Below are 17,829 nucleotides of genomic sequence, written 5' to 3'. Positions count from 1 at the left end.
CAGCACTGGCTGTCTGTAAGACGCTTTCCAGCCACCGAGCAGGTAAGCCAGCAATCCCGCTGGTTCGCTTTGATGGGACTTCACTTCTCCCACTTCAAACACGATGGTGCCCTGTCCTTAGGCACCTTTCTCGTGCATTTATTGTTCCGTATTTAACCATTGCCTAGACAGGTTTTTAAGGTTCCTTTAACCGCAATCCCGGTTTTGGTAGGAACGTGTTTCAGTCACCCGACTTTCACCAACGGAGTGAATCTCTTTCAATTGACGGTGCATTTTCACCCGACTTTCACCAACGGAGTGAATCTCTTTTAATTGATGGCGCATTTCCACTCGCCCACACTTCGAGTCTACTAGAGATACCCAGTACGGTGTACAATTCACCCGACTTTACCCAACGGTGACAATCTCTTTTTTTAAATGACGGCGCATTTTCACTCGCCCGCACCTCGAGTCAACTAGAGAGATCCAGCATGGTACACTGACACATTTTTTAAGTGGTAACATCACTACGTTTCACATGTGGCAGCTTTACTTAATTCGTTTGCAACACAGGCCTAGAGCCATCCGCCTGCTCACTCCGTTTTCAAGTTATTCCCGCCTCATTTTCACCCCAAATACACGCAACTACCGCTACTTTCCGAATACCAACTGGGAATCATGCTTGAATAGGTCTTTTTAGCTGGTTTTTGTTTATGCTCCTCTTTAGATTAATTCCGCTCGATTTCATGGATTTATTCCGGATTGTACTACTATTACACTGATTCTTCGAGATTTACTTGTCCAATTGAGAGGGACCTCTTTAACAAGAATGCACCAGTGCACTCTCCTGTCGCACACTCAGTAAGTGCATTTTGCTACTTTTAATGGGGAGATTCATTTCTGCTGTTTGCCGATTACCTTGGCTAACGGTCACCTTTATTACACTAGTGACGCCTCACTTAAACCTTTTTACTGTACCTTGGAGAGCCTTGGAGCCCCCTTTCCTCTCAACGATTGGACTGTGAGAGATCTCCCCTCCCCTCCACAGCACTTATGGTAATATTAATTAATCCTGCCCAGTTTACTGGGACTTGTTTCCAAGTTTTTTATTTTATATTTTAAGTCAGGTAATGATACACCATCCTTTTCCCCAAGGTGCCCTCAGTCCCTTTCACGTCACTCTAGTCCTGGTGAAGTCCCCACTAGTAAGGTTCAAGACACCTACCGTTAAGGGGTCAAAACGTCGACTTTAGAATACCTGCCAACAACCGTTCAACAGTGATAAAATAACTGCCACTTTTTTTGTGTTATATGGCAATATGTATATGATGTTTAGACTTTGGCTATCCGGTAATTAATGATTATATACCAGAATAGTTTGTGATTTGATGTCACCACTACCAAACCTTCCTCCCCATCACTGACTACCTTACACTTCCCCCTCTTTCTCTTTGGGCAACACTCATGTGATTTTTTTACTCTGTGATGCTGTTTTCCCGTGAATTCTTATTTATGTGAATAGCTTTCCACCAATGTGATTAAGTAACATTGGTTATAAATCTACTACTCTTGCGCCTTCATTTTTCTTGATTTGTTTTTCCCCTTGTTTGTGCAAATATTTCAATACATTGGGACCACTTTAGTGCATATCAAAATCAATACAAATCATCTAAACAACCCTCAGTCCACATTGCTTATCGTACCGTTTAAAAATGTCCACAAATAAATTCATTGATACTTCCTTAATATTCAAATGTAATATATTTTCTTAGTACATTTTTTAGGACATGTCAATACATTGAGGGTGATAACGATGGCAGTGAACCCACCACCTGCAGGCTGCCGGTGGCGGGTTCTCTACGCCATCGTAAGGCCTTTTTGTGCCCACCATATCAGGATGGCATGGCAGACTGAAAGCCCGTTCACCACAGGTCTGACAGAGGCAATCATTACAATGCCTGTCAGACCCAAAAAGCATTCACAAAATGGTGGCGGTGCCTAGCAGGCACTGACAGACAGATTTGGATGCTACATCCCCGCCAGCTTCTCAATGGTGGTTCAACCACATTGAAATGCTGGTGGGGATGTACTTTGGGGGCCCGGTACGGGCTTCCCTGGTGCAGGGGCATGTGCATTTTGCACTTGGGGGACAGCTATAGTGCCCCTCTACAGTCCCTGCACCAGGTGGCAGGCACCGTGTGGTGCCTGCCACATAGTGCAAGGAAATGCATAACATATTTAACATTGTGGCGGGTGTGCAGCCAGCAGCACCCGCCGCAATGAAAATAATGCTTTTTGCGGCTGCCGTGGTGGCCGCCGACTTGTAATGTGTTGTGAGGGACCACCGCCATACAGGGGGCGGTCCAAACTCCGATGGAGGACGGACTTAAGTCCGTCCGCCATCATTATCACCCCCATTGCTATTATTAAAGCAATACCTTAAAATTCCACACAAAAATACTACTTTAAAACTGAACGAGATGCAGTGTTTATAATAAATCATTGAGCTGCCGCTGCAAAAACATTTTCCCCGTTTTGTAAAATTCTGCAGTTCATTATTGAATTTGAAGTTACAAGGTAACTTATGTCTGTTAATTTTTAAACTTCTTAAGACACAGCCCCATCGACAAGATCTATTTGATAGTACACCTTATTAGTTTGTCCGCACTTCCTGCAAAACAATCTGTTGTGTCATTAGCAATCCCCCATATGTCACTGGTGTTGCTTTTTAAATTAATGAGGGATACTAAATATTCTGATGCCTCAATTTTTCTAACGTTGTAACACAATCTTTTACATGATCTCCTTGACCTGTGTTCTTCCCTCCTCTTCAGTGTTTGTACTGGGCCCTTTTTTTTATTGCTTTCATGCCTATTCGAAACCTCTGCACTTCCTCTAAAAAAAGAGGAGTTGGAGGCTGTAGAAGGATTGGTCATTATCTTCCTAGAGGTAAGACCATCAGTTTTGTATTGCTTACTACCCTTGGCAAGTCTGATTCACAGGTGGAAGGGGCTTTGGTGGTGTTCACAATTGTTTGTACCTTTAGATCATCAGATGTTTTGATATTATCAAACCTATGTGCGTAAATGAAAACTCATCCATTTTATAATTTGTTTAATCTCTAGTAAGATTAATTGGCTTTTTATCTTTAATATACAGTTGATGTTCGGAAAGGATATCTTTTAGAATTTTCCCTTTCTTTTCTGTTGTCTCTGGCAAACTGAGACTTTTTATCTCACGTTCCAGATTGTCAGTCTCTATCAACAATGCCTTATTTTTCTCTCAGCATGATGTATAAGCATAGTCATCATCTCATAAGGGGGGATTGTGCATAATTTGTTCCAGATTGTGCAGTGGTTGTAAAAGTTTATTTCTGAAAATTGATTCCATAAAACTTACAAATAATAAGACAACATTATTATACAGTTTTTATCTAAGAAAAGATTAAAAGAAAGAAAACAATGTTCATGCCACAGCAAGGATAAGAATGTTTGATCATGTGCAAACTAACAACCAGTGACACAAAACCACTATCTCCTGAAATGTATGTACATTAATTCTCCTTATGAGCCCTACCATAAATAGAAACTTACAGCGTAGACAGTATAAATGAATGTGTCGCCCTTTAGGATGCTAAATGCCTCCCAGTACTTCTGAATACCAAGAGACCTGCACAAGGGTCGTATCCATTTCCATCTATGTTTTATGTACGCTGGACAGAAGAATAGCACATGGTCTATAGTTTAATTTGCTGACAAGGAGAACATGGTACAGACAGACAATTGGGAGGTGCTACTGATTGAACTCCATTGCACAATAAATGCCCCTACTTCAAGGGTATCATATCGAAATTTTAGATACAAAGATGTTCCTAATTGTTAAGAGCTCAAGAAAGTTTTCATAAAAGGGACAGTCCTTGGTTAGCAAGAATTCATTTGTCAGCCTACCAAGGGTGGAACAACGGAAAAGACTAATATGAATATACTCCCAAAAGTGATTTTTTAGCGGAACCTTAGAAGTAGCCACCAACGAGGCAGGTTCTGACCAAAATGATCCAAGGTCTAATCTTTGGAACCAATGACAGCCATGCTTGAACCATGAGAATATTTGGCCTTTATTGAGGGCTTACAATTCCTCAACAGCCCGCTGATACGGTCTCAGCTGCTTAATGGTTCAGAGCCTCACCCAGTATAGAAGGGGCCTAAGTCTAGCTACCTCTCCCACTCTTTTTAAGTTGAGGCCATACAACATCCGTATTAAAAGGGTGCTTGTGGGAAGATGGAGTAGTGAGCGAACAATCGTATTTTCACTTGAAGTGAGAGAGTCAGTGTTGGCATGCCCCTAAATTTTGGCCTCATATAAGGCTGCGATTGGGCTTTAAGATTGTATAGCTCTAGGGCAGGAGTAAGGCTCTTGACGCTGTTCCCTGAAACCTCCTGTACACTGCTAAGGCTTGGTGTTGGATCACAGCCCTTCTCTTCTCAATGTGTGGCATCCATGATAAACTGCTATCAAGCATTGTGCGCAGATACCCAAATCTGGAACCACAACCAATTTTTTCATTAGCTAGGGACAAGATGTGCTTGAAAGTTTTGTGTGGTCTGACTGTCATAAATTTAGTTGTTGAGATATTAATCTCAAGGCCCTTAGAAGAGCTAAAAGCATTGAAGTTTGCCAACAGCTGTTGGAGGCCCTTTGGATCCTGAGAGATTAAGAGGGTATAGTCAGCATATAATAGAGTAGGCCCCCTGGCCCGTTCAATTTAGGTGCGTCTATATTCCCCTTAAGAAAGTGCCTCCACTATGTAGTTAACATATAGGGAAAAGAAAGTAGGGGGTAGAACGCACCCTTTGCTCACTCCACTACTGATCAGGATTCTATCATTCAGTTGCCCTCCAGGTCCCCAGCAGACGTGGGTGTAATTACTCTGGTGGAGGCTAATTAAATGGACAAGGAGAGAATCCGGGAACCCCTACTTCCGTTAAGGCTGTCCAGAGCAAACCCCTGGGGATCAAGTCAAAAGCGGCTCTGAGGTCTCCAAATGAAATATAAATATGTCCTTCTCTAAGTCAGGTTATTTCCAGAGAATGATCCGCAGCTTTAAGACTTGATCAATAATGCTCACTTTGGGTCTAAACCCTGCATGAAATGGAGTCATGCTTTCTGCACCCTCGATCCAATCGTTGAGTTTATTTAGCAATTGTCTTGCACATACTTTCTGAAGAGTATCTAAAAGGCTAACTGGCCTATATGTAGCTGGGATTCCTTGATCCCCCTTTTTAAAAATAGGGATTATTTATGCCCCTTTCCATGTATCAGGGATTGGGGCACCTGCAGCTATAGCATCAGTTAGTCAGTTAACATAGGGGACCAATATAGACAGATCATGGTGAAACAAGTCGCCAGGGATTTTGTCTGGCCCGGGGCCTTGCCTTATTTAATTGAGGTAATGGCTAGCGCAGTGTTCTCAAATCAGAAATAAGGCTCCCCTAGAATATAGCATTCAGAATAGGCAGCGGCACATGGAAATCAATAGAGGACTGCTTATATAAGCAGGTCACTAACTCCCCCTTCGAGGCCAGGCTTATCACGACAGCATTCTGCCTGGCGTTTTTCGGGGCTCTCAGGGTGAGTGAGCTCGTCGCCAAATCCAAGACAGACACAGCAGGGGCGGCCTTGGCCATACAGGATGTTAGTGCGACTGACCACCTGGTACTTCGCATTCGGAGATCCAAGACAGATCAGGCGGGGCGGGGCGCAACAATAGTATTGCAAGCTTTGGGGGACCCCAGATACTGCCCTGCCACCACAGTAAGGGAATACTTGAGGATAAGGCCGGCAAACACGGGGCTCTTCCTTATACATGCAGATGGGGCGCCCTTGACTAGGTTTCAGCTGGACCTCATCATGGCCGCTGTCAAGTCCCAGGCCGGTCTCATAAGTTCAGGTAGAAAATTTTCAAGCCACTCTTTCAGAATTGGCGCAGCCACGGCGGCATTCAAGGCGGGTATGGGGCCTGAAGGCGTCAAGGTTGTGGGGTGTTGGCAATCAAATTGTTTCCAGCGTTACATTCGTCCCTAAATGTACAAAGTCAATGAAGTGTAAATATGTTTGTTGTGAGTAATTTGTGTAATCAATGTGTGCAGTGTTTTCAAACAAATTAAACAAGTTTGACAAGATGGCGTCCCCCCCCTTTTATTTCATCAGGTTGTCGGGTGTGGCTGCTGGGACACTCATATGTTGCCAGGTTGGCACAGTGGGCAACACACAAGAATTGGATCCAGGGGTTTGCACGGACGCAGTTTGTTTGGATGGGCGTCCCTGGGATGAGATGGAGCAGCGTGAGAAACAGCCTAGAGCAACACCTTGCATTAGGGGGACCCCAGCCTAATGTTCTTACTATCCATTTGGGTGGCAATGACTTGGTCAACAAGGGGAGGTGGGCACTCATACAGACCATGAAAACTGACATCGGGGCTATCGCAACAGACTTAGGTCATGCACGATATGGTGGTCAGAGATTGTTCCACGTAGGGAGTGGCAGGGGGCCAGATCCATAGCTGCGCTAGAACATTCACGTAAGAGGGTCAACAGGGCCATGCAGGAGTTCATGGACGGAGAGGCTTTGGGTTCATATGGCAGGCACTGATACAGGCAAGGGTGGAAGGTTATTATGAGAAAGATGGGGTGCACTTGTCCAGGGTTGGGATGGATATGTTTCTCCTGAATGTGCAGGATGCACTTGAAGCTGTGGGATGCAAGTAAGGAACGCAGAGGTGGGGGGCTCTGTCATTGACGATAGCCTCCTCCAGAGCTGTGGCGGAGTTACAGGGCGATCTGGAGGCAGACTGGTACAGTAAGGGTACCTCTGCAGCAGACTGGTACAGTAAGGGTACCTCTGCCTGGCACAGAAAAGGTGCCTGAGCCAAAGACCTGGAGCCGCAGGGGGTTCCGGGGAACCCGCGATGGTGCCCCGTTAGCCCTTCGGGCGGTTGGGGGGCCTGACCAACCGGGGAGGTGCCATACCACGCTCCGCCCTTGAAAGGGGCGGGAGTATAATGCACGATCACGTGATCCAGAAGGGGATCTACAAAGGTGCTGCACTGTCCGGGCGTCGACCCACCGTGCCGGCTGGCTCATCAGGCGGGCGGGGCAGTGAGGGGCTGCCTGCCCTGGATCGCTCGTCAGATAACCCACGAAAAACTGCATACTTTTGTTCGTATGAAAAAAAAAACCTGCAGCAGTTCTTTACCCACACTAATATTTCCTGTGTAATCATTATATGGGCAAGTGAAAAAGGTGCAGGGGGGAGCGAATGACGGTGTGGGCACTATAACCGGTGCTGTTTCTTCAAAGTGACAGACAAGTTAGCAGTGTTCCTTGACAAATGATGTGCGACAAATTAAAAATCACTGCTACCTTTCTACGATCTGTTTTCCTGGAAAGCCCATCACAGTGTTTCTGCTTTCCTCTTAGTATGTCTCTGGAGCCTTTGAATATAAATCTTATTTTTTTATGAGTAATCCTAGAGCTGGTCAAAATAAATCATTGTAACTCGTTCCTTCGTCTCTTTCAGCCTGCAAAGGACCTGATGGGACAGCCAAATTGGTGAGTATTTACGAAGCATCTATCTGCCTTGCAATACTTTCAAAAGGCAGGCGTTTAAATGATTGTCTAAATGTTTTTATTGTCACTGTGAAAAGAGAATTTCCAGAGCTGTGAAAGAAAAAAATTCAACGTCGTTATTAAAATGGTGAAGAAAATACCATTCCCTTATAAAATAGCTGGACGATGTTCTCAGTGGAACACACTATGTTGTTGCCTTTTTGAAAATGTTAACAGCTAAAAAATACTGCAATCACATTTAAATGTTGATCTACATGAAAGAAAGAAACTAATAATTGGTCCTTGAGGGCTTCTTCCTACAATGAGAACATTTGCCCACCCTGACAGCAAGACTTATGAATATTTATCCTACTCATGTGGGGGCATATTATCAAGAACGGCGTTAAAATTATCGCCGCTTTAGCGGCAGGAAAACCGGCGATAATGGGCTTGATAATAAGCCCTTGAGAATTCTAATATAAGCCCATGTTCACACCAGAACATGGGCTTTTATGGGAATTCTCCAGGGCATATTATCAAGTCCATTATCACCACTTCAGCGGCAGTTTCCTGCCGCTACAGCGGCAATAATTTTAACGCCGTTCTTGATAATATGCTCCATGGTTTCTTCAGTCGGCTGGCTAGTTTTTACTGAACTCATTATCGAAATTCCTGCACCCTCTTCAATTGCTTTTAATTCAGGGTGCAATGATCTCTCAATACCAATTTCTGTTTTAAATCTGATGAAGTGTATTTATTTATATATCGGTCTCCAAAGATTATATAGCCTAACTATACCCCCAGCCTTCTGCATGACAGTGTTTTATTTTATTTGTTGAATTTCTTGCTCGCAAAATAGCTTGTGAATCCAGGGCTCGGGAGTGGGAACACAAAAAGATTGTTACTTTGGTGTGAGTCACACTTTGAATAGACCCCTTGAGGAGATGGCGGAGACACAGACATGATAAAGGAAAGTGTGATAGTAGTAAAGGGCAATTTCTTGGATATGAATTCCAGATTTAGATGAGAACTATTGCAGTGGGCAAAGTTATAAGTGCCTCAATTGGACAACGATCTGTTTTTTAGTTCCGTTCTGGATTGTGGTGTGTAGAATCTCATAAAAGGAGTTGGAAGGTTATTCTAAAGCCTGAGACATGCACAGAGATGCATGCCTTATTGTTTCCACTCCCTTTACAATATCGGACTTCAACCTAGTTTTACAAAGCTGCATGAGATTGGAGTCACAGGCAGGGCATGGAAACTGATCAAATCATTTTTAGCAGATAGAGTGCAGACAGTTACATTTGGCAACTTCTCTGCAAAGTCATTTTCCCTCCCCCGTGGAGTCCCGCAGGGGTCATCTATGAGCCCCACTCTTTTAAATGTTTATGTCTCCCAGCTTGCCCCCCTCATTGGATCCTTTGGGTTTCAAGCTTACCTCATACGCCGATGACACCCAGATTGCTGTCTCTATGCTTCCAAATAAAACTCAGGAGCTAGCACGTCGTTTCCACGACTGTATGACAGCTCTGGGTGGCTGGATAGGCCGGAATTGTTTAAAGCTCAACTCTGCCAAAACAGAGGTGATACTGTTTGGAAACTACCCCCAATTTTGGACCCCAGCAAGGTGGCCAGATTATGTGGGCCCTCTTCCAACACCAGTCAGGAAAGTGAAAAACTTAGGGTTCATAATAAATAACAAGTTGTCCCACAAAGATCAAGAAAACTCAGTTGTTTCAACCACCTCTTACATTTTAAAATCATCCAAAAACATTTTGGCCTATCTTCCGACAGAAAGTCAGAAGACAGTTATCACGGCCTTAGCTATGTCCAGGTTGGACTATTGCAATGGCCTATATGTTAACACGCAGGAAGGTCTTTTAAGGAAACTACAACTTGTACAGAATGCAGCTGCTAGACTGCTGTCAGGTACTCCAAAACATGAATCTATTTTGGCAGAATTTAGAAAGCTACATTGGCTGCCTGTTAAGAAGGGAGTTTTGTTTAAGGCCTTATGTGTTACTCATAAATCACTCCATTCCACGGGCCCAAACCATCTGATCCAAAACTTCAACTGGCATGTTCCTACAAGATCCTTGCACTCTTCAGAAGCCAAACTTATTCGCATTCCATTGGCAAAAAAAGCCATTTGGGGTGGCAGGAGTTTTTTTGTAGGCGCCGCCAAAGCATGGAATTCCCTTCCTCTCTCTCTCAGATGTATAACAGAGCTGATTGTTTTAGGAATTTAGGAAGGCCCTGAAAACCTGGTTGTTCAACTCATAATTTTCAAAGTAACTCCGTGACCAGGCCTTAGGTGGACATCTTACATAGCGCCAGGACGCCCTTGGGTAGCAGCGCGCTTTATGAAATTAAATGAAAGGCGTTTTTGTAAAGCGCATGGTTACCAGAAGGCATCCCAGCGCTACGATAGAGTCAGACTCGAAAAGGGGGAGAGGAGACCAGGGATCATTTGGGGAAGAGGAAGGTTTTCAGCGTTTTCCGGAAGCACATATGACCAGGTTCCGCACGTAGTTTCAGTGGGAGGGAGTTCCATAATGAGGCGGCATTCACAGAGAAGCGGCGTCCTCCTGTGCATGCTTTCTTGACTCTTGGCACTATCGCCAGGAACCCCTTGTCGGAACGCAAGGGTCTGTTGGGTTTGTAGGGCGTGACTAGGCTTCTCATAATTGGGGGACCTTTGCCTTGCAGGAGTTTGTGAGTAATGCATAGGGACTTGAACATAATCCTTTCCCATACGGGGAGCCAATGGAGTGATTTGAGGGCAGGTTTAGCTGAGGTCCTAAGGGACATGCCCGTTAAGAGCCTGGCTGCGGCATTTTGGATTTGTTGAAGCTTATTGATAATAGCTTCCGGGGCTCCTAAAAAAATCGTGTTGCTGAAGTCTAGTCTAGAGAGAACTAGACCTTGTATCAATTGCTTCCTAGAATGATGAGGGAGGAGAGGGAGGATTTTCCGGGCAGACCGGAGTAGCCCAAAACAGGTGCCTGCTGTCTTTTTCGCTTGTGTTTTGAGCGACAGGTCCTGCTCCAACCAGACCCCTAAGCTTTTGATTTCTTTTTTTGGGGTGGGTGGGTCCCCTAAACAGGCAGGCCAGATGGAGGAGGGCATTGAGGCCGACTTGTTGCCTAGGAACATAATTTCAGTTTTAGACCCATTTAACTTAAGTGAGGAGTCACACATCCAGGTGTAAATCTTCGTCAGGCATTGATGGAAACTGTCAGGGAATTGATCGAGCTGGGAGAGAGAAACGACCAATTGAGTATCATCGGCGTAACTGACTATTTTGAACCCAAACGGGGCAACCGCGTCCTCCAGGGGGGCCATGTACACATTGAACAATGTGGGGCTTAGGGATGAGCCCTGCGGTACCCCACACTGGAGGGGTATTAAGGTGGAACGTGAGTTGCCTTCCCAGACTTGAAAGGTGCGGTTGGAAAGATAAGATGTTAGCCAGGTCAGGGCAGACCCTTGTATTCCTGCCTCGGCCAGGCGCTGAATAAGGATACGGTGATTCACTGTATCGAAGGTTGCACTAAGGTCCAGGAGGATCACTGCGACTGATCCTCCTGAGTCCAGAATGCGCCTTGCCTCCTCGATGACAGAGAGGAGGGCCGTGTCAGTGCCCTGGCCTGGGCGGAGTCCAGTTTGGGAGTTAAGCAGCCAATCGTTGGACTCCAGAAAGTGGGAGAGCTGGTAATTCACCACTTTTTCTGTGATCTTGCTGAGTCCGGGGAGTAAAGAAATAGGTCTAAAATTAGCAAGCTCGAGAGGGTCAAGATGTGGTTTCTTTAGAAGGGCCTTCACAATGGCCCCTTTCCAGCTGGGCGGAACAATGCCCTGAGAAAGAGAGATGTTGATGAGTTCTGTTGCCGGAGTGGCGATGGAAGTGGCTATCTGTTTGAGGAACCGCAAAGGGACAGGGTCGCTAGGGGAGCCGCTTTTAATGCCGGCTAAGATTTTAAGGAAGTTCTACGGAGACAGGATTAGAGGCATTGAGCTGGGGGTCCGTGTCCGGGGGCAGATTTCCAGTAAAGGCAGGGCTCTCCATTTGGGGTAGGGTGGATATAATATTTTTGATTTTTTGGTCAAAATAAGAGGCTAGTTCATTGCACTTAGCCCCTGTTGGATCTTGGGATAGTGGGGGGTCAGGAATCTTCAGGAGTTCTTTGACGATCTGAAATGTTTCTTTCATAGAGTTGGAGGAGTTTTTAATTCTCTGATCATAGAATGCTGTTTTGGCATTTCTGAGGGCAACTTTATACGCTTTAATCGCGTCGCGATAGGTGTCTTTGTTTGCTGTATCCCAGTTTTTTCTCCAAATACGTTCGAGCTTCTTACAGCCTTTTCTTAAAATTCTGAGCTCCGGAGTGTACCAGCTGGCAGAGCTGGCTCTGGCAGGCTTTTTCAGATTTTTTTTTTTTGTCATTAACAATAACATTAACATTAGCACTGCAGTTGAAAAGCTTTCTCGCCAATCAGGGTGATAAGGCATTACTACAGCCTTGTAGATAGTGCAACTGTCCTTGAAGATGGAGCTGACTGGCAGAGAGGGCAGATGTAGGTCAAGCACATTGGGTATTAGATTGTTGAATTAGCATTCCTGCCTCGAGGTACTGACAGTTTTAGCCTGGGTTTACTGCAACATTTTATTTAGTAAAATTCCAGGACAATTATGTGAAATATAGCAAATTTCACACCATTCCATTCAATTTACTTCTCGTGATAATGTAGCTGTTCAAAAGTCATACATTGTAGTAGCTGGTCCATAAGGTATTTTCTGCTTCAACCAGTCCCCTACATTAAAATATTGTGTAAAATTGTTCCCAGAATTAGTTGAATGTAGTGGACGAAATTGAAATTTCAGATGGGCCTTGCAGTTACATGGAGGACACTTTCCTTAGCTGGATACGTAGAGGTTTGGAAGCCTTTGAAGAAAGTGGTTCCAGCACCCAAGTGGGTCAGAACAAAGCCTCTGTGAAATGTATTATTTGATAAATTCCTGAAAAATTTGCATTATTTAATTTGATATCATTTTTGCCCACGGGAGACTTGTTCACACAAAAAGTATGACCTTAAGTGAAACAAGTCACGCATGAAAAGGGGCAAACTACGTCACACTAAAAGCATACATTTGAAAAAAAAGCATATTTCATAGATGTGTTATGATATTTTATAAGTATACAATTTCACATGCCCTAGTCAGAGCTAGGGCCTGGAAGGTTGGTTAAAATCTGTATCCAATTTGGTAGAATTTTATCTTAAATAAGAAGCATAGTTGATAGTATGCTGCCTGTGGTGTATGTTTTCTCTATTTATTTATCACAGTCTTCTTATGGCCTGACCACGCTCAAAGTATGGCTGCAAGAACGGTGTGCACAAGCAAGGCAGAAGCTGTGAAGTTATAATGGCATTAATAAAATAATGGTGCATAATATCAAGGGGGTTTATCTCCGCTTTTTTGGCTTTAAAAGCCAAGAAAGCAGAGATAAAATGATCTCCCTATTACCTAGCTGTCGCTAACACCAGTTAGCGACAGCTAGTAGGAGATAGCGACCATCTTGGGCCCCACTTTGCATGTCAGTGATATTTATCACTAATGACATGCAAAGTGGGCGTGCCAAGATGTTAGCGACTGAAAACAGTCGCTAACATCGCTATCTCCTATTACCAACTTTTGGAGATATTCGCGCTAAGCGCGAATATCTCCAAAAGCTAACACCTGCCCTGAGCAGTTCTTAGTCATGTTATCCAATGGGAGGTGAATAACATGGCTAAGAGCATTAGCTCGCTAATGCATGAATGTTGCTGATTTTTCAGCGATATTCATGCATTGCGGCCGATTTTTATCGCATTTGCGATAAACCTTGGTAATACCAAGGTTTATCTGCGATAAAAATCGCTGCAGCTCAGCGTTAATTTATTCACGCTAACCAAGCAATAGCGATAATTATCGCTATTGCTTGGTAATATGCCCCAATGTGCCTTCCAATATTTTAGAGCTAGCTGTCCTGTGGGTGTGTGCTGGACCAGGGTTAACCTTCTTCCTGAGGTGTGCCTTATTTGTTCAGAGCAGGGGCCGTCTCCTGATATGTGCCTTTGTGTAGGGCAAAGCAGTGCATCTCTTTTTATGTAATTAAATTGTATGAAACTCATACATTTAACCCCGAATTCTGCTGCAATAGTTCAGAATCAGAGCGAAGCAACCTCTGCCTACAGTGTAGGAGCTATGCTAGCTCTGTCTCATGCTCAGACTAAGAGAAATTGCAAATTAAAGGAATGCGCTTTAGACAGGGCAATCGCATCAAAACAGGCGCTTAGTTGTGCCCTGCGTGAGCCCACATGTTTTTGATATTGTACCAGGTCCTGATTGTCTTCTATTATCATCGTAGCTATGTTTTCCGTGCACAGTATCTTAAAGCACAAAGCTGTCCATTTGTCCTATCTCTCCTCTAGAAGAGAACTCAAAATCTCATTTATCCTGAACAAGCTGCGTCATGAAACCAAGATGATGAGGAACTCAAAAGTAGCAACTTCCCAATATAGTTTCTTAGGCTCGAAAACAGGTCTGCAATAATTAAGCAACACTTTGAGGACAAATTAAAAAATCTTTAATGACATCCAAAAAGCGCAGAAAAAATACCAATGCATCATATGAAAGCACTGATGGCAAAGTAGGCCATAGGACGGGCACTCTAGGCACTTTCCCCAATGTGAGACACAAGCACTCAAACATCAGCTGGTCAAAACACTGAGCGCAGGAATCCCACCATATGGATACGGTCAAAATACGTGGGTACCACGCTTCACCTGCCTGCCCATTGCCACACATTTTGTGTAAGAGAACGCTCTCCAAACCCCTTTTGAAAAATGCAGGTCAACCTTTTCAGCTCGCATACTGGGCACGAACAAACCCCTGAAGGTGGAAAATGCCAATCGAAACCCACAACAGAGTTTCAACAGTTACCAATCTGAAAACCTTCCACCCTTATGCAGAAAATGACACGTTGTATGGAAGGAAGGATCTTTGGGTGCCCAGCCGAATGACGGCATGATTCCAAAATCACCCTCAAGCAATGTGGTCCCTGCAACTCCACTCGTCCCCAAACACGTAAAGGTTTCACGTACAGGGCAAAATTGACAGAGAAATAGTTTAATGCCTGCTCAAGCCACACCAAAGCCTGGAGACCCAAACTTCAACAGTGGCCTGCTGTGCATTAATTGTGTCACTGCCATTGCAGGATTTCCTATTTTTCAGGCATGCACCAGCTTGATGTTTACCAATACTTGCTTGCAATGTTCCTTGGTTATTTTGCTGTCTGCATTAGCTCAGATCTGATGTAGAACTAGAATTGACCAAGATTTCCCAGAGATTTTAGTTTTTTTATTTTTATATCGCATAGGGAGTGTTTGCTCTAAGGTCGTTGGGTATGCTAAGCAGGGTTTAGGAAGTGCTACATTTGACCCAGTGGTTGCAGATGGGGACCACCAGCATTTATTTTTGGGGACCATTACTTATTTTTCCTCACCAGACTTTCTCCCAGGGCAAAAGAGAGAAAATCAAGAGGACAGAAGGAGAAAGATAAGAATGCCAAAACAGTGATAAAGGGAGAATGAAGGGATGAGAGGGAACCTTAAAGAGTGAGATAAAGAGCGGGGTGAGCCTAGTGGTGAATTGAAGAAGCATGGGATGGTATTAAGACTATGCAGGGTTGGTATTCGGCACCATGACCTTCAATAGCGTTGGCAGCGTGCTTCTAAACAAAACTTTTGCCACCTGCACTTATTACATTCAGGGTTGGACTGGCCTATAGGGCAATCAGTCAGCAGTCGATGGGCTGGTCTGACAGATTAGTGCAGAGGGCTCTTTTTGCAGTGTGTGGGCCTGTTTTATGGACAGATGGGCCGCTTTTCACTGGAAATATCCCTGATAATAATACAAATATTGCCAGAAAATTGCACAGTCTCCCATACCTTGCAGAATACCCATAAAAGGCGTCTTTAGACGTCCAAATATGGCCTGTATTTCAAATGTGGCCATTTTCTTTTTAAAGCTAACTGGTGTACAAATGGTATTTAGTTTTGTTTTGGTGTCTATGCCTATTTTTTGTCCACGTACGACCCTGATTACATTACAAATTAAACGCTGGTGTTTGGTTTAATTTAGATTTAATACAAATTCCTGTGTGAAAGAGAGTTTTTGGAACTCACATTTGCATTATGCGTTTTTTTATTTTGCCCAATTACATTTATCATTTTCTCTGTTGGGCATGGTCATTCAAATTTGATAGTAATTGCAGGACCTAGTTAGTATACGCTAGTTTTCGTGAAGATGGTGCGCCCTGGAGTACCTGCTCGCCATTGCCGTTGCCTTAAGCGTCTTTCGGCACTACATTAATAGGTCACTCAAGCATAAGCACGAGGCAAGCATGAGTATCATACAATTTGAACATGGACAATGAACTTAGGTCTTAGAATGATAACATTTATATGGCATGTGATAAAGAGAAACAAGTGGAGTGGAAATAAGAAACTGTCAGTAATATGCAAATCATATTTTTTCTTGCTATAAATTGTATATTGTTAAAGGGTCAAAGGGATTTGGGGCACCCTGCTGACACGTCACAGCTGAAAATCGCTTTGACTGTATATTGTTGTATATGACTGAGGAGCTGATAAACTACTCAAAGACCATGACTCAACACGTGATATTGCTAACGTGATTGCATCTGGCTCACAATCCTGTAATCTTCTCTGATCTCCTGTTATAGCCTGGAGAGACCTGGACTTCAAACTGCCAGCAATGCTCATGTGACAAGGAAACCATCAGTGTGAAATGTGCCCCGGTCAACTGTCCGCTAGCCACAGTGCCACCCTGCGAAAAGGAAGGCTACGAGTTGGTTGAGATCCGGATGCCCGACAACCCATGCTGTTCCAGCATGATATGTAGTATGTACATCTACTGTCCTTCTGTCCTATAGGAAGATAGAATGCTCTACTTAAAGCTTGTATACCTTCAAGTATGCCTATGTCCTGAGAAATGTATAGCGAATGCTTCTTGTTATTTACTTTGTCCAACTGGGAACATCCCACAGATTCTGCTAGCGACCGTGCTCTCCATGTATGTCTAATATAGCATATATTAAAATGTATGGTTCCAATTCACTCCATTACGCCTTGCAGCTATCCACAAAGCTATGCATGTAAATAGATTTACAACAGTGTAATTCTCCACCAACAGTACGAACAATCATGCCGTAGTAAACCCAAACAAGGAAGAATGGGGGTGAGAAGAGCGAGGAGTGGGTTGCATTGTCAGTGTGTGAATACCCAAGAGGCATTCGTTTTGGGTAATTCACAAATTCCTTTCCAGGCCTACATACGGATGGAGTTTTATTCGAGTGAAGGGCTAGAGTAACTAACTCCCTTTCAGGGGCGGTAAGATGACTGGATAACCCCAGAGGTTGGTTGCAGTGTTGGAGAATTGGTGACTTTTGCTGGAAAAATGTTTTAGCCTTGGAGAAAATCAAAGAAAACAATGCCCAATTGGATGTTGGGCTCCCTTTACACACTGTGTAATTGTACGAAGGGTGCAATTGCACATTTGTGAAATAAAAGACTTTACAAACAACACAATTCACTCAATTTGGAAAGCAGCAACTGGGGCAACTTTCCAGGGATTCTCTTGCTGAGTTTTGTGAATTAATGAAAATAATAATGGTGCACTCGTTTGGAATTGTACTTCTGCAAGTGTAAAGAAATAATTGCCCCTGTGAATTCGTAGCAGGAGTAGAGTGTGCCCATTTAAGATGTCCGTCCAAATAATTAGAGATTGGAAGTGTTCAAAATCAAGATTACATCTATTGTCTCTATGGTAGTTCCATCAGCGTGAGAAGCAGACGCATAAATATAAAAAAAAATGGCGTAACTCTCACAGGGGGCATTTGTGGAAATATTGGTATCAGAACAGTTGTTACATTATAAGTAATTTTGAAAGTAAATGACATACTGCCAGATTCAGAAGTTGGTGGTGAGGGTAAGCCATTGCAAAGGCAACGGATTACCCTCTCTGCCCACGTGAGATGGGCAAATGTAGCTTCACTATGTCGAACTATTCCAGTTCTGTTCTTGACAGTTAGACTGAGAAAGGCGGGTTGAGGCTCAGGAAACAGATAGAGGAAAACGTTCATACATTTGTCCGATTTACATATTGCGTGATTGACAGGT

General features: G+C 43.8%; 1 protein-coding gene across 1 annotated transcript in view; it reads left to right on the top strand.

Annotated features, from left to right (window-relative positions):
- Positions 1 to 17,829, top strand: part of LOC147733205 (uncharacterized) — a 618,178-nt gene that overhangs the window by 570,334 nt on the left and 30,015 nt on the right. Inside the window, exons 48-49 of the mRNA XM_086957739.1 lie at positions 7,556 to 7,587; positions 16,374 to 16,551. Of these exons, the coding sequence (XP_086813865.1) occupies positions 7,556 to 7,587; positions 16,374 to 16,551 (210 nt within the window). The remainder of the gene's footprint in view (positions 1 to 7,555; positions 7,588 to 16,373; positions 16,552 to 17,829) is intronic.

This window comes from Lissotriton vulgaris, chromosome 2_1, assembly GCF_964263255.1.
Source record: "Lissotriton vulgaris chromosome 2_1, aLisVul1.2, whole genome shotgun sequence".
NCBI classification, from domain to species: Eukaryota; Metazoa; Chordata; class Amphibia; order Caudata; family Salamandridae; genus Lissotriton; species Lissotriton vulgaris.
This window is presented reverse-complemented; position numbering and strand designations above follow the sequence as displayed.